Source organism: Lissotriton vulgaris, unplaced genomic scaffold (assembly GCF_964263255.1).
Source record: "Lissotriton vulgaris unplaced genomic scaffold, aLisVul1.2 SCAFFOLD_606, whole genome shotgun sequence".
NCBI lineage: Eukaryota > Metazoa > Chordata > Amphibia > Caudata > Salamandridae > Lissotriton > Lissotriton vulgaris.
The window spans coordinates 321,141-346,251 of record NW_028252623.1 but is presented as its reverse complement, the minus strand read 5'-3'; the positions used below and the strand labels follow the sequence as shown (position 1 = coordinate 346,251).

The following is a 25,111-nucleotide window of genomic DNA, read 5'->3' as shown; positions in this document are numbered from 1 at the left end:
CTGTTTCTCAACAATTTTTTATCCCAGTTCTCCAACCCTCTTCAGAAATTTCCCCTTAACATGTCTGGTCGATTTACCCTACCATCAAGTCGTCTTTCTCATCAGCAACTCTTACTTCCATTGGTAGTCTTGGTAGGCAGGTGGCATTTACGTTGCAAATGGCTGGATGCGGCAGACATCTTACTATTGAAACTTTTCTATGCAAGGAAGACGTTAAGCTCCTAGTACAACACACCTAAAATTTATTTAGAATTATTTTGGGGTGAGACTATCTTCATGGCCCCATCAGCAGGTTGAAATGCTAGTATTGAAGTAAATTTTTTTTAATGTTGTATGTTTTGTTTACAAAAATACGTGGCTAGTCGTTACGAGTATGAGTAAAGCCAATAAAGGTGCGCGATTCACGGAAATAATTTGAGACAAAATCTTAACTTTACTACTTTGGGTATTCACAAATGGCATTTAGGAGTAGTAAAGTTAGGATTTTATCTTAAGTTTGTCTTAAGTCTGTCTTAAGTTTGTCTTAAGGCAAACTTTAGACAAACTCCTAACTTTACTACTACTAAATGCCTTCTGTGAATACCATAAGTAGTAACTTTAGGATTTTATCTCAGATTAGTTCTGTGAATCGGCCCCATAGATTTTCAATATAGTGAAGTTAATCAGCTCTGAAAGATTAATTCTGATGTATGTGTCCTAGGTTGAGCTACAGGCGCCATGGCCGGAGGATCCAGAGAACAAACCAAAGGTCAGGTCTGGACCACACTGCAGAAGTATGCACTTAGCACTCACCCACAGCCAGTCATCGGATGTGCTGCTTCCCGTACTCAAGCGAGAGGTGTCGCTCACCGATGCAGTGAACGCTTTGGAAGAAGCCAATGGAATACAGACTGGATCCCATGGACCTGTTTGTCACAGTGAGTGGGAGCTACACCAGAAGAGCCTCAACAGCACCAAGAGGAGGCCTTACCTAGAAGGAAACCATCTTGAAGAGGGGCAGTTTCCGCAAGTAAGTAAAAGGCTCTTTTTTAATTAGTGACCTTTTACAGTTTTTCATTCTTAACATACTTATAGTTCTATTTAACACCTTTACAAGTATAAACATTCTGAACCTACATATTGTTGGCCGGATTGTCAATGGGTGGACACTAGAGAAGTTGAGAATTCTTAAGAATTCTAATTTTATTACAAAGAAATGGAGAGAAGTCTGAAATAAATTGGTTCAATAAAAGTAAACTTTCTCAAATGATGGACTTTTCTCAGCAGCTAAATAAGGGTGCACCTTTCCATGGAGTTTATTGGTGTGTGAGGAATCTAGTGGAGTGGACGATGGGCACACTGCAGTGTCCTTCTCACTTTGAACCTGTTTTTTGTGCTCTATTGTAAAGTTGAGTAGCCCTGCATATAGACGAATACTGCTGACTAGTTTACAACATAATTCAGCTCCTGCCACCGATAGGTGGTCTAGGTTAGGGATGCCTGTGTAAGGCAGAGTAACTGGAAGAATGCTGCCTTAATAGTAGAAGATCCTTAACTAATAAGACATAGGGGCATATGTAGGTAGCCGTTTGCGATTCTGAAACGCCGAAATTCGGTGAATTTCGGCGTTCGCGAATCTCAAACGGCGTTTTGATATGTAGGTGCCACTTAGCAAAATAAGGAATCGCAAAAATTGTGATTCCTTATTTTGCTTATAGCATTTAAGGAATCGCAATTTTGCGATTCCTTAAATGCTATGTCGGGGTGCTTTAAAAATTGCGATTTTTGCATAAGGAATCGCAAAATACCACCTACTTCAAGTAGATGGTATTTTGCAAATTCCTTCAAAAATGCATTTTTTTAAAAAAATTCAAAGTGCCATGTGGCACACAGACATGCCCTTAGGGCATGTCTGTGTGCCACATGTACTTACAGGCACATTCCAGGGGTGCAACAGTTGTCCTTTGGACACCCTGGCACCCTTGGAATTGTGATTCTCAAATTGCCATTTTCTCATAGAAAATCGCAATTTGAGAATGTATCTCCATTCATTCCTATGGGCCTCTTAGCCCATAGGAATGAATTGGACACTCATTCCTTAATTTCGATTCGCAATTTGCTAATCGCAATTAAGAAATGTTAGAGATTCTGAAAAAAATTGCGAATTTTTACCTACATTCCATTTTGCTATTCTCAAATAGCGATTCCTTAAAAATCGCTATTTGGGAATCGCTAAATGGAAATTACCTACATATGCCCCACAGCTTCCAGTTTCTGGCTGGTACCTTATGACTTTTGTGAGCACTGGAAAAGAGTACATACTGTGGAGCTGAGGCAGCAGTTGGGCACAAACTTTGTATCAGGGTTTGTGGGGGGAGATGATACCCAGGGACATCTTGCCACTAATGTACGTATGCATGTGCATGTATGCAGTATTTGTATAAAACAAACCTAGTTAAAAGACAGCGGAGTGCTGCACAGTGTCCAAGTAGAATATACAGTCAAAAATTATTAGAAAGGTAGTTGTGTTCCTGGAGCAGAAATGGACTCCAAAAGCATCTAAATGTAGTATTTTATAAAGAGAAGCATCTTCAGCTCTGTCCTGATTTGGAGCAGGTTTGGGCAGTCCTGTTGGATACAAGGATGTTTTTCCAGCTCCTGGAGACGTTGACGGAGAAAGCCTGTTGCTCTGCTTTTTATTTTATTACTTTTTAACACTTCAGTGCCTCCAGTCTGATGGTACCCTGGCGATGGTCGGGTCAAGAGACAGCAGATCTAGTGAGCCTGTCAGCCTGATATGAAGGGGTGCTGGTGGTGATGGCTTTGTAAGTGATGCAGCTGGTTTTCAAGATTGTGTGAGCGGGCAAGAGGAGCCAGTGGAATATGGGGGTGGTGTGGTCATATTTACTCCGGCCCTGGATGAGATGTGTTGCAGTATGTAGGATGCTCATAGTTGTGGTTGAACAGCTGTTCTAAAGTCACTTTCTAGGAAGATTGGTTTCACTTTCTTTAGCAGAGACAGCTGGTACTAGGCTGTCTTGGTTTCCTTAGCAATGCGTTCCTTGAGGGGAAAATTGGCATCCATGGTGGATCCATGTGACCTGCCTTTGGTTGGAAGATGGGGGTTTGAATTTGCTGCTTGTTGTTCTTGGCAAATAGCAGCAATTCAGCCTTGGTGGGGTCAAACATTGGCTAGATGCTGGGTATGCAGGCTTGATGAGGTGAAGGTAGTGATTGACACATAGCATGTCTGAAGCATGAGAGATTTTTAGCAGAGAAGTGCGTCATTTGCATATTGGTGAATTGTGAAGATGGAACCACATAGAACCCCATGAATGATAGGAATCTAATAATATAGCATTAAAAATAATATTAACAATCTGTATCATGCAAGATATAACATGTTTTATAGCCAACTAGGCTAACAATCTGTATCATGCAATATATATAACATTTATTATAGCCAACTGGGCAAAAGAGAACTAAGGGCCAGCTGTACTAAACAATTTTGTGATTGTGACCTCTGTAATTTGCTAAATCATTGCATTTGCAACAACAAAATCCCAATTTTATGTGTACCAAACCAATTTTCTTGAGTTGTAAAATGGCCTTTGTGGCCCATACCAAATAGCAATTTGTAAGGACCATGAAAGGAGCATTCCTTCCTAACTATGATTTGGTAACCTATTAACCATTGACCAGTTACCTACACCTCAAATGATGTGGTATTGGGACCTCTTCTCCTCTAGCAATTGGGTTGCTACCCTGCTCCTTTTGAAGTTTCCTCAAACATTTATGTTTTTAAAGCAGAATCGGTTCTATTAAGGTGCTAGTGCTGCTTTAAAAAAAAAAATCTGTGTTCGGGAATGCAAACACAGGGATGGTGGTTTGCTGTCCCTTGCAGGCTACCATCCCTGTTTTGCAGCCAGTTTTAGGATATTGCAAATTTTCATGAATATTAAAATTAGGCAGGCTGTTGAGTGACCTCCATGAATGGTGATTTTACAACCCCAGCTAATAGTGCACAGGTCAGTTCGCAAAATCAGATTTCATTTGCAAAAAGTGGAAACGCAATTTACGACCACTTTTGAGAATGGTACAACTGGCCCTACGCTGTTATCTCATTCTGTAATTGGACTCCAGCAAACACCATATGCTGCATAATGGCAACATTTGGAAGCAAGAATGAAGGGTGTTAAAAAAAGAAATCAGAGGAATTTCTTTGACTTGCATTGAATTGGAAGTAATTTTAGGGAAGGGACAGCTAAAATAAAGCTGTATTTAGTTAAAAAAAAATTGTGAGTCACCATGCTGAGACAGGTGTGTTGGCACGAATGACATGGGTAGAACTGGAAGTGCATGCAAATATTCTTCAAGTGCAGAAACACTTTGACAATGGGGCCTACATGCATGGGGTGCTATCTAGTACTGTAAGTGGGATAAAAAAAAGTTTGAGAGGGTTCTCTAAAAAAGGCATGTGCAAAGAAGTGTAACTAGGAATATTTTATTAGAGGCGCTGCCTTAATAATATGAAACACTCTGTGTATCCCAATTATTTTAAGTGAGAAAATTGGAAGTACTCCTGAGGCCGGACTTACATCCCCCCCCCACCCTCCAAAAAAAGGAACATAGTGGGGAGCCATGGCCAACAGGTCAAGGGAGCAGCGGGTCGAAAAAGTTTGGGAACCACTTCTGAAGAATTATGCCTTCCCATGCGATGGACTAGTCAATCTTAATCATGTTTTTTTTCAATAACATAGAAGCGCTTCATAAAAGGCAATGACTTGATGTAACTGCATTTATTGTTGGAGGTTCTGGTCCTATTACCTCTGCCGCTGTGACTATGTCCAGGCTCATGTATACTAGAACACAAGCTAGTATTTCCAATGAAATTATACAGAAATTTCACCTTTTGCAGTATTGTATCATTTCAGTTTGTATTGTCAGATATTACATCATTACCAAGTGTTGAAAGTTCCATTATTAATGAGATTTTTGTATTAAAATAGATTTTTTTTTATCCATTTATTCTGACTCCTACTTTTGTATATTAATCCTATGGAATCATAGTAGTTTGTGCATAATTTATTGAATTAATCTCAGTTATTGTCTTTCTGAAATTCTTTCTGCTTTCTAAAACATAGGTTCCAATGGCTGTGCTGTGCCAGGATCCTACAGAGATTCCCTCAACCGTCTCCCAAGGACCACGCTTGACAAATTCCCACTTAGAACCCACTGGCAGCAAGTCATCTGTTACCCTGCACCCTATCCTGAAGCGAGTGGCCAAACTTGCTGATACAGTGAGCATTGTCCCAGAAGCCAATGGAGAAGTGACGCAAGCATGTGCCACCAACCATGTCTCTGGCTCCCAGAGTCAAAGGGAGCTATGCCAAAGGAGCCGTAGCAGGGAGAGGAGGAGACCCTTAGTGGAAACCAACTGTCTTGAAAGCATGCACTTTGCACAAGTAAGAACGCCAGACTCTTTTCTCATCAATGTCGATTTTGCTTTTCATGTTTTCTATACTCACAGGTTGGTTGTATTATGAGCCGATGATCATAAGCCGCTTCCAGGCTTCATATGTACATATACACCAGTAGTACATTTGAAGAGTTCTGCTTCGATACTCACTATAATATATTGATTCTTCAATATATACTTAATAAATGCTAAATTTGCTAAAAAAGTATAACTTGAATGTTTTGAGGTGTAAATGTTAGAAGGCATTTGTTGCATACTTTGTGGCTTGGTATTTGGGGCCTAACACATTAGAACCTGTGAATACGTATTTAGGGGTCTGGGTCGAAAAGAGCCTGGCATAGAAAAAACAAACTGAGTCCCTTAAAAGGAGAACCTTAGCATCAGTAAGCGGTCTAACAAAGTTTAACAAATACTATGGAAACATGTCTTTACGACCTGTGTTGACTGAATACATGGCTATGGCTCACCTGCAGTCCATTCTAGCACTGAATTACATTTATAAGGGGTAATATGAACTGGGAATATTAAGAGGGAATATGTCTGAAAATCTTACTGTCGCAACCGAGACCAGCAATGGATCAGGCGATCAGAATGGAAACAGGATTAATGTCCTGGAGTTACTTAGCATTTGCTGACACAGTAAGGTTCTGGCAACATCTAGAGATGGAAGATGGGCAAAAATGAGATCCTGTACTGTGAGTTGAAGTGGGCCAAGAGTGTCAAAAGAAATTTGGGTAAAGTATGCAGAATCATGGGGCTAGATTGCTCTGAAGAGAATCTGCAGGAAGGGATCACAAAGGGCACGCTTCACACCTTGGTAAAGAATAAAACCAGAGAACAGGACATGCAGTGTCCTGAGGCGAAACCCTCCGTTCAATTCATGTTAATGTCCTGGCAGAAGAAGATTGTTTTCCGTACACTGATGCGCTACCAGATCCTAGACTAAGAGCGGAGATCTTAAGACTAAAAATTGGTATAAGCCTGTTCCACATTTGTAGTAAATTGAAGCTTACGATGATGTATGAGCAGGGAAAATGCATGCGTTGGTTACAAGTAAAGTGTGACTGCCTGCATAATCTTGTAGATTTCTTTAAGAAGCAGACACCTTGAAAGGCAATCCTAAAGCCGCTCTTTCTTAAGTATGGTATATCAATGGGGGCAAGCAGTAATATTGCTAACTGAAATGCCTTTTTTAGATGTGACATGCGCCTTAGGAAAATTTGCGGTGGCTGTCAAAAGCATTTTATTGGATTCTTAAAAGATGGTTTTTAAGAAAAAGAAAAAATTTCTTTTATGAAATGTAAGAAAATATATGACTAATTTGGTAAGGTGATTTTAATTGCTTTTATGTGTAAGATGATGAATTTAGGGATAAGTGGTTTTAATTGTTTTCTATACGCAAGATGATGAATTTTTATATAACGCGATTTTAATTGGTTTCATATTAATTTGACAATTTTGTACATAATGTGGTTTTACAATGTTTTAAGACTAAGGTCAAAATTAATCATTCTTGACTAAGCATGGGCGGAAAATCCGTTTCGCTCGCGGATTTTGCGGATTTTCGGTAAATTCGCAATCCGCGAGATTCGCGAATCTCCCGCAAAATCCGCAAATCCGCGAGCAGCGGATTTTGCTCGCACTGTTCGCGTGAGTTCGCGGCTTCCCAGTACAACTTCGCGCCCCGCGAATAAGTGCAAAATTGCAGAAATACGATCTTAGCAAAACTGAAACTACTTACCAGGTTCAAAAGTTCAGGCTCATCATTAGTAGCCATTTCCTGTAGTGCTTCCTGAGGGGCCCCTCCAGAGTTCAGTTGCCAGTTGCAACTATTATGTGACCCTGCTCTGAACCTCAGAATAGTTACACATATGCCACAAAGGTCCTGAATTACAGCTAAGGGAGACAAGCAGGAGCCAGGCTGGAAGTTCAAATCCATTAATCAGCCCCTAATTAATTATTGTCAGTTGGGGCAGGGCAGGTGTTGTAACTAATTTTGCAACAATGAAAGCACTTAGCAAGTGCAAAAGATCACTAATCAGGAAGCACTAAGGAAGCAGGTGCCAGCTAAAAAAATATTCTGTGACACATTAATCAGCCCCAAATTAATTCAGGTCACTTGAGGCAGGGAAGGTGTGCTTGCGTTGCCACAATAATGTACACTGACTGGACAACCAGAGGGTGCTGTGATGAAACAGAGGGTGGCATGGGTGGGCCAGAGGGTGGCATGAGTAGTCAGAGAGTGGCAGTGGTGACAGAGAGTGGCAGTGATGAAGAAGAGTGTCCCAAACAGGCTGGACACGTAGAAACAACAAGTTCGCGAAACTTGCGACCCGACAGGTAAGTTCGCAATTTGCGAAATTGTACAAAACCCTCGCGAACTTGTAGAAACCCGCACAAACACAAAAAAAAATCCGCAAATTCGCGAGAATTCGCGGATTTTGCGGATTGCGAGTTCGCAAATCCGCAAAATTCGCGAACGCGAGATTCGCAAAAGTCGCCCATGCCAATTCTTGACTGACTGCATACTTTGTGGAGGCTGTGCTAAATACTCTCTTCATTATGGTCATTACTTCACCACAAAGGAAGGGACAACACATTGACACCATTCATATTATGACTGAGGCAGATGCATTGCGTGGAGATTAAAGGCTGTAGCAGTTTAATTCACAAGTGTTAACAAGCATTAGAGACAATTGCAAAGCAGCTGCAGTACTATCAACGTTTGCATGTTTTCATGTTTACTATATTATATGCAGTTTACTCCTATAAAGAGGCAAAATCTGCATAGACATTAGAAGCAACAGCATTGGCTACATCACCACTATCAAGATGGAGTTGTTCTTGCAATAACCAATGTGTCCAGGGAAGGCTGGCAATGCACATCTTCATGTACTTAGTCCAGTACTATAGCTGCACTACAATCACCGCAAGCCCCTAGATCTGCGTGCCGGTGTTACACTTGGAGGAGAAAGGCTGCAGCAGCATCTTCACAGGTGGAAGGAGCAGGTGTGTCCCTACAACACCAATGTCAACGTCTGACTGTCCCAGCAGTAGTTCGCGTGACGATGAAGGCTGCTGCAGTAACACTCACAAGAAGTCCTATAAATAGACAAGCATTAAATTACTGTTCATAAGCCATAGCTATATGAAATATGTTAAATACAGGAGTAAGCAAGCACTGCCAATGCCAACATCTGGATGTCCCAGTGGATGGCATATTGAGAAGGACTGCTACAGATGTGCTCACAACCTAAAGATATTATGAAAGACATAAAACAGTACATAGAATTGATTGTCATACATAATTCCACCGGTGCAGTCATATGTGATGTTATTGGTGATAGCATTTATGGTTCCAGATGTGATGTCATGTGTGTGGTCATGATCAGTGCATTAGGGTGGCGTTGTGATTCCTCAGCTAGCTGTAACTGACAAATAGCAGTGTTTTTTAGGTTTTGGCTAGTAACCTTTCAACTGTAGCTTTGAAAGGGAATTTGATATTTTTCATAATGCTAGGTTAGTTTGTTCATAACACTTTTCCAGTGATAGTTGTTAGTTTGTAAGAGTATACTTTAACCAATACCAGGACTGTGCCTGTGCTCCTGCTCTCATATCCCAAGCCTCTGCTTGTTTACATACACCTTGCCTTTCTCCACACAGGCAATGGTGAGTTACTTACACAAAGCAAGAGCTTTGGACTTGTAGGAAAATCCTACAAAGGATTTTTTAATTCAACTTACAGTCAATTTTTTGATAACTCAGTATTTACAAAACCAGTCACAGTTTGGTAGGATGATAGTCCCAAAAGGCAAGATGTAGGATAAAGTTTATTGACTGACGGGCAAACTGCACTTTTATTTAAATCAGAGGAAATTGGTGCAATAGCGCTCTATCTGGAGTGCCAAAGGCATCAGTGTAACTGTGTTAATTTATTTTGCATTTATAAAGTTAACTTTAACTTAAGTATCAAGACACCAAACAGGTTGTTAAAGCAGCACAAGACACATGGATTAAAGAAGACTGCATAACTACGTTTTCAAAGATTTACAGAACAGAGATTGTAAAATGTTCCTACCCAGGGAGAGGGAGGTTGTGGTTGAGGAGTTCCAGAGCTTAGAGGTGGACATAGAAAAGGCTCTGTCACCTTCACAGACAAGGATAGTTGTCAGCACCTGCAGTGGTGCTCAATGTGCTGACCTCAAGGCTATTTTAAGGACTTTTGCAGCTGGATTTCACAGCAGTGAATTCCAGCCTTTGTTCAACATAATCATAATCAACTATCTTGCGCTAATTAGGCCAGGGGCGTAATTTAAAAACACTGAACCTAAGATCCTATTACAGGCTTGGAAGGGTTGGGCTATGCCAAGTATTTTGATGAACCCACTAAACTCACGCCCAAAGACAAAGGCATCATAAACATGGAATTCTTAAGGCAAACAGCAAATGAAAGGGAGGAAGAGAACTGATGAAACCCTCGGTGAGGGCCCACTTGCTAACTAAATCAACTGCAGGAATGGAATTTTACCTGTCCTATATGTATAACAAACATGACAGATTCTTAATAACTAGATTTAGGTTGAATCTCATGCATCACATTGTATCTGTTCCAGCAGGGTACACACCAGATATCGAGATAAAGGGACCGTGCGGCTGCGACCAGTGGTTTCCGCAGGATACTCTTCATTTCGTTTTAATATGCCCCTTCTATCCCTACCCAAGGACAATGTTCTTAAAAGCTATTTTAAGGCAAAACAGATTAGACCAGGCAAAGGTGGTACTACTGTTTCTGAAATGGTCAGCAGACCCCCTAACGCTGTTTAGCATGGTAAATTTGCCGTGAGATTAAGGAACACTAGAGGGGAGGAATAACTGCCTATGATCCTCCTTGGTGACAGAAGGGTTGGTTGCACTAACACTGCCCAGGATTCTCGTTTTCACTGTATAAATCGTTTTTAATATGACTTATAAATATGAAATAATTTTATTGTGAATGTTTTTATATCCCCTTATTTTATTACGCAACTTTCAGTGGTTGTAATGCCTTTCTTTTTTAATAATTATGCACTTTGTATGGTATTGTTTCTATACCGAATAAAGTAACTTTGAATTGAATTGAATTGAATGAGGCTTTTCGATTTTGGAGCAACCAGACAGATGTGGTTTCCAGGGTCAAACCACGATTGAATGTGTCGTTGAGCCCATTCACCTGAGGCTATGGGCTAATAAATGTGAAATTTCCACGGTGAGTACTGCGATGGTAGAAAAAAGTCCTAGCCACATGGAGACCCTGATTTTACATTGTTGTAGTTGGAGTGGGTTTAGTACCCATGGTTTCAGGCCAGGCTTGGACTGTCCAATTCGGAATCTTCAGGGATGTCAATAAAGCCTCTGCTCTGGTGAGATTTAACTTTATGAAATTTGTAGACACTCACAGTGTTCAGCTTCCAGAAAGGACAACAGAAGAGTGAATTGACTCAATAAATACATTTCAAAGCTGAGCCAGGTTCTTACACTGAGCCATACTAAGGGAAAATCATAATTACACCTGCAAAGTTTTACAAAGTGACAAACTTCGCAGTTCACAAAGTGTCACCCATGCAAAATGTAATCTTTAGGGAAGCTTTCTCATACAAAAAGGTTTGCAGAATGTTATTTTCTGGGAATCATTTGTGTTGGAGGATTCTACAGTACAATAAGTAGCTATTCAAAGTATTTTTCTCCTGAAGTGCTTACTTTTTGCAGGATAGATTTACCGGACATTGTTTTGTTTAATCCTTTGCCGCCTTCATGAAATTGGTGAAGTTGACTATGAGTTTTAAAAAAATCTTCTCTAAGTGAGCAATAGCCACCTTTTAAAATTCTGCACTCTACATAACCCAATTAATGAAGTTCTACAAATAGCCAGAAAACACAGTGAAAGGAGGGTCAAGAGGGCCTATATTTACCGACCTCGATATCCCAAAGGCCTTATATTGGAACTATGAACTACAAAGGGGAATATCTGGGTCATAAAAACAAACAAGTGTGTCCTGAAACAGAGTTAAAGGCAAAACTAAGAGACTAATAGCTAACCAAGGGGAATAGCCAGAGGCTGAGAACTTCTCATCAGACCACCCAAGTGGCGGAGTGTCATCACATGAGATTAGATTGTGGATCCAGACAACACCCAGACCATCATGTGACGGTATAATTGTGGATACCAATTATTATCTCCAGCCAGGGGTTATCTCAATTGGTTGCTGATGAGGTGCAGTGCGTGAAAGTGAGTGAAATTAAAATTGATTATCAGAACAAAAATTATGTTTAATGGGTATTGTTCTGGTATCAAACATAAAAACCACACCAGGTAGTCTGACAATATGACTACCCAGTGGCGCTGTGCAAGACGGTCGACATGTTTGTGCCAGGAGGAAGTATTATCCGGCTTTCTTCAGGACCAAATCAAAATATATAATGCTACTGCACAATAATTTGCTTACGGACTAACAACATGTGAGTGTAAGTGTGATTATGTACAGATGCAATCATCCTACCAGGACCTTGGAGCCCCAATATGCCTTGGGATGTTGGATAATGTGATCCTTACCTAGAAAACATAAGAAAAAACCACATGCAAAAAATAATAATTATACATATATAAATCTCTTCATTTGCCACCAAAACTATGTACAGGACACACATAGAGAAACATTGTCTCCATTTTACCCCATAGAAAAAATAAACTACGTGTTTTGACACTAACCCATTATTTTACATATGGGAAAGAAAACTCAATTGAAATATGGCAAATACTCACCCAGCTTTGTGTGGGTGGTAGACCTCACCTCACCCGGCATCCGCTCGGGAAAACCGAGGCACCGCTCTGTTGTGCAAGGTTGAAAATAAAAATTGACGCAATGAGAAAACCATTGTGCCTGCTTCTATTCACAACATACTGGTTCGCACAACCTGACTAAAACCTAGTTGTTAAAAAGGGAGAGACCTCCTGCTAACCAGACCAGATGCTGAAAATGGATGAGAGCTGGCTCTAAACAATGAGTATTCTGTTCAACTCCTAATTTCTAATTTTTGAAAGTCTATTCAAAAGGCTCAGAGTGGTCAAAATGCTTGGATACTACAAATAACTAGCCAAAAGGAAATAAACCAAAAGAAGTTCAAAAGACCCTCAATCCCTGGGACCTACCTCACCGTCGGTACCCCTCTCTAGCATCCGAGAGGAAGTGAAGGTAATGTCTCCGGGAGATCGCGGGCTATTTATACTGCTTCTAATTGGATAATTGGTTTATGACTTTTTTCAAAAGCGCTAATGAATGAGGCTTAGTTTGTCGTATTGCGCATTGTGTAGTACACAATACTGATTATTAGAGGATGTGCAATAGGTATCAATAATAATGTTCCCCAAGGTAGGCATGCGCTGACCCGCACGCTTCTCTCCGCCTGCACTCGTAGTAGTGACTCACTTGAAACGCATGCGCAATGTGATGTATTCATGCCGGCATGCACGCGTAGCAGTGACTCACTTGGAGCACGTGTGCAATGCGGTGTGTTCATACCGGAAAGCCCAGTAGCTTGTGTTGATGCTTATGTCCAAGAGCATACACGCGCACGCGCGTGATTCAGACATTGCTGTATATGTTTTTGAAAACCGCTCCTACAGGGTAACTGTTTAATAGCATAACCCAAACACATGGCCTGTTATATTCGCACATATGCCGATTTAGGTCACGCTCATACCAAAGAGGCACGAGATTTACATAGTTTAGGGCCCTGTTATACAAAAGATCCAGACCCTAGAAAACCAACGGACAAGGGGGCCCTTGAGAACCACTTAAAAGAGGGGGTGTGGGTGGAGGGGAGGGGAGACTACACCTCCTGATCATATCTATCGCTTAGACTCATAATGTCAAATGAGGTTGCATACCCCTATGCAGAACCCTCAGGGTTACAGCAATGGCCCAGATTGGAAAACATGTGTAGACCGCTGTAGCAACCTCAAGTGTGTTACTGTGAGTTTTTCTCAGTATAAAGCACCTTTGTATAGACAGGGAATAATGACATTATAGCGACAACCATGGAATTTCGTCGTTCAGTCCCTGTATATCACTTTTCACCCTGAAAATCCATTTTTGCTCTTTGATAAAGAGAAATCTAGACACACGCTGATATTAGTTCATAGTTCTACAAATAACAACACATGAACTTTTCATTTCTGTTCACATCAAAACTCCAAATCTGAAGTATAGACTTCCATCGACCCTGAGAAAGGGAATATGATGCAATCAGTGGAGAACCTGCACTGATTTAAAGTCCCTGCTTGTGTCATTCCTTCATGTAGCCCTTGATGCTTCCCTGTCTTCTCATAATTTTTATTTACCTTCTTGCCAAGGGATAGAATACACTTCCATGACACTTCTGTCATTATATGTTTGTATTTAAAGCAATAGTCCACAATATGACTTGGTATCTAGATGGATATGCTGACCAGGCCATTAGATAACCAGAATCTCATGGAAAAATGTAGCACTGTTGCCCCGCTACCTGCTATGTCTTCATACAAGCCAGTAGGCAATCTCCCATTCTCCTCTCGTGGGGTGAGCGTCTTCGTTGGCCAACAGTGGTATTTTCCTACTGCTGCTGAAAAGCTACTTAGCTCCAACAGTCCCCTTGTCTCCTTATTTATGGGCGCTATTTTAGGGAATAGTATCTCTATATTCATAGATACTACTCACAACTGTGTATTTCTATAGTATAATTTGTCAATCGTTTTCAATGTGTACTCGTCTTTAGAACCACGTGAGCCTACAAAAACTCTAAAAATTAACCCCCAAAGGAAAAAAAAGTGGTACATTCCACCAACTTCAGACATTCCTACAAAACTAACTTTCCCGTATCCTACCTCTAGTCAGTATGTCTGCTCACCTCTGAGCCTACCTTCACTCTGATTGTCTTCTTCAGCCCAGAAAAAAACCTGTGCATGTAGCAATTGCAATACTGTATGGTCATAGCCATCCCCTTTAAACCAGCAGTGCAGGTTTAACCACATGGCTGCTGCGGGGATTTTCGCGCTGTGCTGGACATTCAGATTTTACATGTTTCATGACGAGCTCAGCTCGTCATCAGCACACGACACCCGTGGGTGATGACGAGCTGAGCTCGTCATCAGCATCGAAAGGGTTAAAAACTCTAAGGATATATATATATCCAGTTGAAGGCGGCTGCTGAAACACGTAGGTTGTGGTAGTTTTTTGTATTTGGTGTAGACCACAGGAATTTGAAACGTTCATTTATAAAATACTAGCAGCCCGTCCCGACGTTGTCCGGGTAGGCTTTGCGAGGTGAAAGGTACTCACCAGCATTACGCACCCCGGACACGGGCAGCTCCTTCCTCTCTCTTACCAATTACCCCTTTTTGCCCACTTCCCCTCAAACTACCTGGCCTTCTGTTCTGAGAGCCTCAGCTTCACCTGTCCCGGCCATCCACCTGCGCACCTACCCCCTCCCCCCCAAATCTCCTGAGCCCAGTCACCTCATCCTCACACTCACTCGAGTACACTCACCTCAGACTTCCCTCATCTCAGCCCACTCCCATGTGTACCCCATCACCTCCTCAGCCTATTACATTAACCCACGTCACCTTTTAATCTCAACATCCTCCCAACCCGTCAGTTACACTTTACACCTCAGTCAGACCCCCCCACCTCATCCCACCCATGTCCTTGCTTTCAGTCTCACTTCTTCAACCTACCAAAAGCGTACCTTTCCTCACCCTACCAGGTACTCCCTTACCTCTCTTCGGTCCCCTTCACCCCTCCCTTCACTCCGTACCCTCTCACGATGATAGCCCGCGTCATTCTCGGGGGCCGTCTCAGCCCCACGGCCCCACTGTCACCGCTGCTCTCTTTACCATGACGGTGGCGGACATTGCACTGAACTGGGTGTCGGTTCCACGCTCCTCCCCGCGCTCCTGGTGTACGCCGAACGCCGCGTTACTTTTCCTCCCCACGGCTCCACTTTCGCCGCTGCTCTCTTCACCATGATAGTGGCGCACATTGCACTGAACCGGGTGTCGGTTCCGCGCTCCTCCCCGCGCCACGCCCACACGCCATTGCGTTGTATGCACCCATGACGCCGAACGCCGCTTTATGCGCCCATGACGCCGAAGGCGGCGTTCATATCACTTTTCCCCTAACGTTCTTCCCCCCCCTAATGTATATGGTGTGGTGCTGTATAGCCTATGTCCATCTCCTGGACCTCCCCTTTCCAACGCTGTATTGGGTGTTGTGATTGGTGGTGTACTTTTCGAGTTTACCCGCCTCAAAGGTTCCCAGGTCTCGCTTTATAATAGTAGTATAGATAAAATAAAATAAAAAGATAAATGATAAGTATCCTAAAGAGTCTCTGATTACCTCTATCCGTCTGTGCCGCTGCATGGTGGACTTTTCAAAATGTGCTGCTTTTGGTTGAATATATATATATATATATATATATATATATATATATATATATATATATATATATATATATATATATATATATATATATATATATATATCTCGGTAGTTTTAAATTGCACAAACTCAACTCGAAGGCATTGGAGATCTTTACATGAGCGCCAGTTGCATTACATAAAGATGCATTCATTTTTTCTTTTAGGCACAGAGAGATTAAGTGATTTGCCCAGAATCACAGGGTATTGAGCTGACACCAAGACTTGAACCCAGTTGCCCAGTTTGAAAATTAGCAGCTCTGATCGTTTTGCCACATCTCCTCCTGAGACACACAAACTCACACACACACACTCTCTGTTTAATTTAAAGAGGAAGAGTTCTAAATATAATTTACTGAACCCCCTTTTTATTCATATTTAACAATGTTCATCTCATCATGAAAATGTCATCATATACTATAGTACACTGCTGATAAGAAACCTGATAATTTGAGTGCCTTCATTTCACTAACTTAGCTAACCAGACTTCTGTCCTACTTCTAACTCTATAGACTCTTTTGGAGGAAAAAGTGAAAACAGAAGAGCAGACCCTGAGTTGCTGCTCAGAGGTGCAACCCTCTCGCTGGCGAGGCTCGTACTCCGGATCGACACATAGCCAGCTGTCCAACATGCAGTGCCCCGTTCTAGAAGAAGAGACCATGTCCGACGAGTCAGCTGATGGTTCTATTGATGACGAGTTGGATGCTTCAGAGCGTCTTCCTTCAACCAGCTCTGAAGATACTCAAAGCAAGTATGAGAGCAACCGAAAGGCCAGGAGCGGAGACCGACTGAGAACCTTCTCCGTGGCAGATCATCTGAGGGATATCCAGGCTCGTCAGGTAAAAATAAAGTCCCTTATTTCTGGCACCAGTTGTTTTAATGTGGTTTTAAACTTTATTTTGCTTTCTAGCACAATTTGTGAAAGGATATCTAATAAGAACAGAATCTGTAGTGCACTGCCAAAGACTCTAAACATACTCTGGCCCCACCAAACTTTATTATTTTGAATGTTGAGATGGTGGCCAGTGAAAGGGATGGATAATATGCGCAGACTTAGAGAAGTTTTGGGTGTACTTGATTCTGCCACAATTGTTCATTTCACAAAGGCTGATTGTTGGAACGGGGAGGGCGCAATGTATAACTGCGCTGGAAGAGATCACAAAATTCATTGGTGTTGAAATGATTTCCCTGGTCAAAGAGGACTTGTATAAGAAAGCTTCTGATTACTTTCCAATTTGTTTCTCTCTTATAATCCAATTGCCTTTCAGTACAATTTACCAATTTACCTAGATTTAAGTGGTTTGGGAGAAGTTTTCTGTACTCACACGGCTCCTGCCCTTGGAACTTATTCCCTTCGCATTTGGACATGAAGCGGACTTCAGGAAATTCCACAAATCTTTGATGAGCCACCTCTTCCGTCACACATTCGTACTTGTGACTTCATAATTAGTTTTCTGTTATTCCCCTGCCCTACTCCTTCCTTGTGATGCAAGTACTCTGAAGCATCCTTTGGTTCTACTTGCTTCTTACAAAATAAATACATCAATAACTATTTGGGCTTGCATCCTTTTCTTGACTGTCTGACCTTCCGGTTGCAAACAACTACAGACAAACCAAGTTTGTCTCGGATGGGCGAGTGGGGTTGGGGTTAGTCCATAACATATCGGCCATAGCTCCTAGGGCAGGTCTGGCTGATAAATTCTTAGACATAACACAAGGTGTTACTCTACCTTAGTCTTCTGCCCTTTTTTCGCAATGGGACCATGTTAGGTATTACAGAAGGTGGTGCGATGGCCATTTTGTTCTTCTTAACAGAATAGTCTGGTGTATTGTGCTCAATATGAGACTAACGACTGAGATTCTCGGGCCGCCAGATGCAGCACCTATACAGACTGGGTCACCAGCCTTCCAGAGATTGTTACATTATTTAGCATACCATGGTGCCTACAGATTGGTGTTAGATTCTGCCCTTCTTGACCAGCACCCATGGCAGTACAACCCCAGGGACAGGTTGATCAGTATGCGCTTACCTCCTAGGGCTAACGTTCCCACTGATCATTGCCCTGGTATCTGGTAGCTTGCCTCTAAGTCTTTTATGTAGAAGACGAAAAAGGTCTGGCTGGAAAGGAAGCAGACTACATCAAAGGCGCTCTCTGGATTCAATTCTGAGTCTCATCATCAAAAGAATCAATTTAAATTGTTGGGTCTAACCTCTCCTTGGTGAAATCCTTTTATCATGTGACCTAAATATTCCATGGCCAGCAATGTCCAATTATAAGAAAACCCCAAGGAGACTCAAAAACTGTGAAGAACTTGTGAGTGAATTCAGCATGACCATGAAAGCCTGCACAAGGTCATTAAAACATCTTATCTCCCATGAATGATGTTTAAAGGAAAAGAGGATAACTGTCCCAAACATCCCATATATTTTAGGTTTGGGTCATATGTGTTATTATCAGTGTGTGGTGCAAACCAAACTCTTTGCAAATGCAGGTACATGGGTCTAGTAATTCCGGAATTGCTACTGATGCATAGTCAACATAGAATGGCTCCCTATGGTGAAAGCACTGAGTTTAATAATGCACATGTCAATAGTCAGATGTGGCCCAGGGGTGCATTTAGTTGAAGTTTCTAAACCATGCATAGTTAGGCCTCTGTGGTACAGGCAGACTGCGCCTCATGACTGTGCCTCCGTCCGCTTAGGCACTGACCACAATCCTTTTATCAAGTCGGCCAGATTGGTCAGAATTGATTCACATTTATGCCATAAATAGCTGACACGCATCAAACGCTCTTTGACATTGATGGCATCACATGAAATGTTGAGATTGGAGAAGTCTACAAAAATGTCAAGAAGCTAAAAGGTCACCAGAGGAGATATGTTGATTTTAATTATAATGCCTATCACTCCTAGGGCGTTGCTATGATATGCCATGGGTGCAGACATGATGTGCCATTATTTGCCCAGGTCAGTCATTATATAACCAGGTTCAGCTTTTATATGATAAAGTACAGACTTAAATGCCAAGACACAGATGCAAAGGCAAAGCAACCACATTACAGGCCCTGTTCGAACTCATGAACACACGTCCTGGCGTATCCCTAAATAAAAAGGCACAAACTCATATGTCCTGACATGTTCATCACATGCCAGCAATAAGGGCACAGACTTTGTGACCAGCAGGTTCAGGACCAGACCTAAGACAGACTGTTAACCAGGACATGATGTCATTATTATCCTTGTAGGAGATGTGCCTGAGGCATCCTAGGAATTTTTACCAAGCCTTGGAAGGAGCAGAGGGATGGGCTGATTGTAGAAAGGACATGGAAGTTGTTGGACCAAACAGTAAGGATGTGGCCCCACCACTTGGTTGAATAGACATGACTGTGTCACCTGCACTGTGAGTGGGAAGAAAGGTAAATTGCTAATGGCTAGTGAAGTTAAAGAAGGGGATGCTGAGATCAAATTGTGTGTTTGTTTGAGTGTTCAGCATATCATGGAGTCGTCTAAAATATACTTGAGTTCTACCAAAATAAAGATAGTCATCAAAGGATTAAAGCGGGTACAAAAAAGGGTAATGGATCAGGGAGCGTGGTAGTTCACATGGAGAAAATTTGTGAGGTTGTGGAATCAGAAGTGGGAAACAGAAGCAGTAGCATCTTTGAGGGTTATAAATGGTACAAAAGATGTGGTATTTTAAGATAGCTGGATCACCTCTACCTAGTTTGTTATGAGCAATTACAGTGTATGTAGAAATTGGAGGATGAAGTTAGAGAGACATGTTCTGTAAGGAATAATGGAGCTTAATGACATGAATGGAAATGAGATTGGAGCATAACATGTAAAGAAGAGAAGTGAGCCAGAAGAAAACACAAGGCATTGATGTGTGAGAGTCTCGAAGGTGGCACAAAAGAACTTGTTAGGCACCTGCGAGTGGGAAGTCTACAGAAGAGGGTGGGATAATGAAGTAAGTGTGTGATAGGTGTAAGGGTTGAACCTGAGAAACTACTGACAGATAAATTGATTGGAAGAACACGATTGTGTTGGGCAGAGGTGATAGAACAGATACAAATAAACATAATGTGTTCAAATGAGATTAGTTTAATAAGGCTGGAAAGGGCACTGTGGTTGAACAATAAAATTAACGGCGCACCCCATTCTTCCTTTTTTGAGCAATTTAATAGTTGTAAATGGAAACTGTTTCTGTATGCATGCCAGGTGGAGGATGTGAGGCAAAACAAGTAGAAAGAGAAGAAGGACTCAAGGAGCAGTGCAGGCGGAAGCAGCAGCCCAGTTTCCTTGTGCTGTCATGGTTTATAAGAGGTGGAGCTTATAGAAGTACGAATAGAGCCAGAAAGGGGTGCTGATGCCGGAGGAGAAACAGCAAGGGTCTCAGGTCCAAACAGAGGCAGCACCAGGGCAGGTTCTGTTGAGTGAAGAGCACAGAAAACCGCTTTGGAGGTCACTGAGCAGGATGTTAACTTAAAGATGTAGAACAATGCAATAGAAAGCAAGGTGTACCAATATTTCAGAGACAAAAATGGGCTGAGATGCTGGGCGATGGTTGGAGGGTAAGAAAGGGGAATCTGTAGGCTTCTTTAGTAAGGGCAGGGCCCCTGCTGATTTGAAACATCATGGACCAGAACCAGATATAAGTCAGGGATTGGATAGAAAAGTAAGCAAAGAATAGCCGTCATGGAGAGTGCGAGGTGGCCCAAAAGAAGTAGATGGAGGAGCATGAGGGATTTATAATTCGATCTTGATGATACGTTTGTGGATCAGCTGGTGTTGATGTGCAAGAAGAAAGGTAAGCGGGGTAGAGGAGTCATTGTGTGTAAGAAAAGTGTAGCCAATTAGTGAGCACTGGAGCCAGAGTATCGCTAATAGTGAGTTTTATCGATTTAAGATGTAAAATCATTTGCTAATACAGGTTAATCGGATACAAGTATACGTGGTGACGAGCGTAGACTGTTGTGCAAGCAAGCTATTGTGTGGGAGGACTGAGTGAGGCATCAAGGTTGTAGAAGAATTCTGATTAGGAATTATAGGAGGATGGGTTTGTTTGGTTTATCAGGTGCTGTTGGACGTGGCCCTTTTTGCAGGGTTATCCCCAAACTTTTTGCTCCTTCCTTCTATTTTTTCCTGACCTGTTGTTGTTCGTTTTAGGGCTCTAAGCACTTTACCACTGCTAATCAGTGCTAAAGTGCATATGCGCTTGGTGTATATAGTTATCATGATTGGTTATCAATGACTGTCATGATTGATTTACTGGTAAGCCCCTAGTAAAGTGCAAAAAGTGTGCTAGGTCCTGCAAATCAAATTCTCCTAGTGGGCCTGCAGTACGGATTGTGCCACCCACATGAGAAACCCTTAAAAGGTAACTCAGACCTGCCACTGCAGGGCCTGTGTGCAGTTTGTTAACAGCCACTTTGCTGTGTGCTGTTTCCCTGCTTGAGGAAAGTCTCCAAGGGCTTGAGTAGAGCTTGCCTCCTGTTTTGAAGTCTCAGGAACACAAAGACTTCACCCCCAGCTCCCCTGAACTTCCTTGATGGGAGTTCTGACCTGCCAGGAGGTGCCCTTGAGTGTCTTGGGCCTCTGGAGGTTGTTTCTGCAGATGGGAGCTGGAAAAGCAACGCAACCACAAGAAGATCGACACATCACTCTTCTTGCGACAGTTTTCTGATGCAACACCGTGGTGCAAGAAGAATCTCCACGATTCGCTGCACAGCTGACGAAACTGATGCAGCGCCTGTCGCCACAGCAAGAATCGACGCATCGAGGTATCGCTGCTGAAGAAATTGACGAAGCGCTGCTCGCCGCTGCCGCATCGTTCCCGCCACATCCCGGATTTCCACGCAACGTCCCTGTGTGGCAAGTTGTCCCCAACGCATCACCTGTGGATCGGAGTCGTCTCAAAATCTACGCATCGCTTCCCCCTACAGACCGGCCCTGACACTCCGCTTCCGTGTGTCCAGTGGAACTGTCGCATCGCATCCATGAAGGTCCAGGAAACTACGCATCTCTTTGCTTTTTAGCGCTTCCCATCGCTGCGGCTGTTTGGCTTGGTGAATTTTGTCACAACGACAGGTACTTTGCAAGAAATCACGCATCCATAGTTTTCTATGGGCTCAGTTGCTAAAACCTTTTGAAAGTCGTCTTTCTTAATACTTGTATGTTGGATTTTTGTCATTTTGGTCCTGTTGAGTTTAGATAAAGATACTTTATTTTTCTAAACTGGTGTGTTGTCCATTTGTGGTGTTATCACTGTATTACTGTGTGTTTTGAGTACAAATACTTTACACATTGCCTTTGGGATAAGCCTGTCTGCTTGTGCTAGTGAGCAGGGGTTATCTAAAGAGTGTATCCCCCTTACCTTGTGTAGAAGCAAAGGTTCCTATTTGGACAATGGTACCTACCTCTGCCAACTAGAGATCCCCATTTCTAACAGGGGCTGTGTGACTGTTTTACTTGTATCCTCTAGTAGCCACTTGCAGATTTTTCCCAGCACCCTCGGGATGTGGACGCAGGCTTCCTCTCGTGCCATCGCGTTCCTTAAAAGTAAAATGTTTGTGGTGTTGATAACAATCCTAAGAAGCTAATTGAGGTCATACAACCTTGCACATACCGGCTCCGATCTGCTGGATTATAGAAGATGCATTACCCTTACAAGTGAGCATAGTGCTCAGAAGCAGCGCTTCTGCTCTCGAATTCCAGCTACCCTTCGAAACACTCCTTGACTGCATCTTTGGGGTTGACCCTGTTCAGCGCTCTGAGCGCATACAATATCACCATATCAAACATGCTTACAGACCCGATTCCAATGGGACGCACCAGATTTTTTAAGGAGAAAATGGCTTTCTTTTAGTTGTCTTCCAATTAAATTACCTTTGCTTCAATGTATGTTATTGGGGCAAATTAGGACCCCTGATGTTTATTTTCTTCAAAACATCCCTCTTCCTTGTTTAAAAATGTTGGCATGTACGCCATTTGTACATAAATCCCTTTATTGAGGATTTAACTCCCAATTCAGGGCCCTATTTAATGTTGCTTGACACTAGCGTTGCTTTAGGGGCCCTAAACGCCAGATAAACTCTTCTATGAATAAGGTTTATTTTCTCTTTCTTAAAAGAATGGCTCATCCCTCTCGCCCTGCTATCCCCCAGGGCAGGCCTTCTGCCCTCCTCCGCACAGAGAGCTCTAGTCAATCCATGCGCCCGGGGTGCGGTGCCTGACTTTGGACTGACAGCGCATTAGCCTCTGCCTGGCCTTGCACTGGGTGCGGGCGCCATCTTAGGGCGCGCGCGGCTTCAGAGATAGCACTACTTACAGTTTCATCAGGAATTTGATGAAGCAGGTCCCATGGGGGACGGCCGGTGGGTTGATTCTGCAGAGCTAAGCAGGAAAAACCACAAACACACGGAGAACTGTAGCAATTGACGTATGTAGCTGGAAGCATTATTAGCAAACCTGTGCAGAGTTTAGTCTGCCTTCTTCACTGCAGTGTGAGCGGCCAAGACCTTCACCGTGCAACTGTACTTGCTGCTGTTTTCATGATTACTTCGTTTTCGAGTTAAAGGTGTACATTAAGAGCGGCCAAGTAGATCCGCAAAACAGGGGAGTGTGGCGAGAAAGCAAATAAGTGAGTTAGCTCGCAGGACTGAGCACCTGCTGCAGAGGTTGATGGAGTGTAACCACTGGTTTGTATTCTAGAGGAAAGTGACGTCACCATTTAGCCTTTGTAGGTAAAGAAGGCGAGTAGTGAGTGCCATATACTTGGTTAATACTAAAACACAGTTTGTATGTAAACAATTCAGCTTGTGTTGTGCACTCTAGATCAGAGTTGTAGCATTATTTGAGTGACTGCAGACAGGAGGACTTTAGGTAGGGCGATGGAAAATACATGGCCATGGTGATTTCTGCTTATTTATGGATTGTTCTCACTTGCACATATTACTCCCGTGCATAATTCCCCCATTTCTGCAAAAATATACCTCGCGCAAACAAATCAAAAGTCAGTGGTGCAGCGCAGTGGCAGACACCTTTCAGCGGCTGATTGCTGTATCCAGGCATTAAACTGGCACTAATGAAGCGAAACAGACAATAATAATATCCTCGTCGTCTGGACCGGGGAAGGGATTTTATCTGCATCATGAAAAACATTTTGACATTTAAATGTAATTTCAGCAGGAGGGACTACTTTGGTTTCTCGTAAAAGGTTTTGCTTCATTCGTTTGAATTCATGTCGCACCGCAATCACTGTCCTCAAAACATTTCTCTCAAGAGGCCACTCGCAGTACAGAAACGCCTCAACATTTCCTCCTCTTTGGAAGATCTGATGTCTTGAATCTTGCAGTACCTCCTAAGGAGATGTTTTTATGATATATATGGAATCAAAAGTAGTATCCTACCGGGCTATTTCTTAATGGAACAAACACTGGCCTTGCCAATAGACCGGGATTATAAATGCAAGGGCCTCTTCGGTCACTGACGAGTTTCGGCCCCCAATAATTCATCACACATGCACAATGTCACTCATCTTTGCACTCATGCATTCATTCATCTATCCACCGACTCACTCTTCCATTCACCCACATTCAAACACACAAAAAACACAAAAACCCAACAACATATGCAAGATAATCAAAATAATAAAAGTTAAAAAAAGACAACATGCAGCTGTCGAAACGTGTCCAAGGTAGTGATGGATGCTAACCTGTATTCACTTAAAAGTGGATCTATCTTGCTCCTTAGTGCGTCTGAAATCTCGACCCCTGACCTTGCCAGGTAGATCGCCCCACCCCCCTCTCTGCAGCTGCACCAGCCCTTGTGCCTGACCCTTGCTCCTGCAGCCCATTCCTGGGTGCCGTTTTTTTCTTTCCCTCGCCCCCCCCTGCCCACAGCCCGCTTTCCCGCCGCTGCTGCCCCTGCGGCCCCGCCCCCGCGCCCATTGGCTAAACCCCTGCCTCCCGCCTCCCAGGTACTCCTCCCTCACCAGCTCCCTTTAATTCTGGCGACAGCGCGCAGTGAGGAGAGCGACCTCTGAACTTGCCAGGTAGGGCGCTCCCCCCCCCGCTGCAGCTGCACCAGCCCTTGTGCCTGACCCTTGCTCCTGCTGCCTATTCCTGGGTGCCGTTTTTTTCTGTCCCTCGCCCTGCCTGCCCAC

The 25,111-nt window shown here is 42.8% G+C and overlaps 1 protein-coding gene across 1 annotated transcript in view; it reads left to right on the top strand.

Annotated features, from left to right (window-relative positions):
* The window catches only part of LOC147662093 (uncharacterized), a 358,416-nt gene that overhangs the window by 307,705 nt on the left and 25,600 nt on the right, over positions 1-25,111 (top strand). The window contains exons 3-5 of the mRNA XM_086951116.1: positions 701-1,009; positions 5,124-5,444; positions 16,460-16,786. Coding sequence (XP_086807242.1) covers positions 701-1,009; positions 5,124-5,444; positions 16,460-16,786 — 957 coding nt within the window. The remainder of the gene's footprint in view (positions 1-700; positions 1,010-5,123; positions 5,445-16,459; positions 16,787-25,111) is intronic.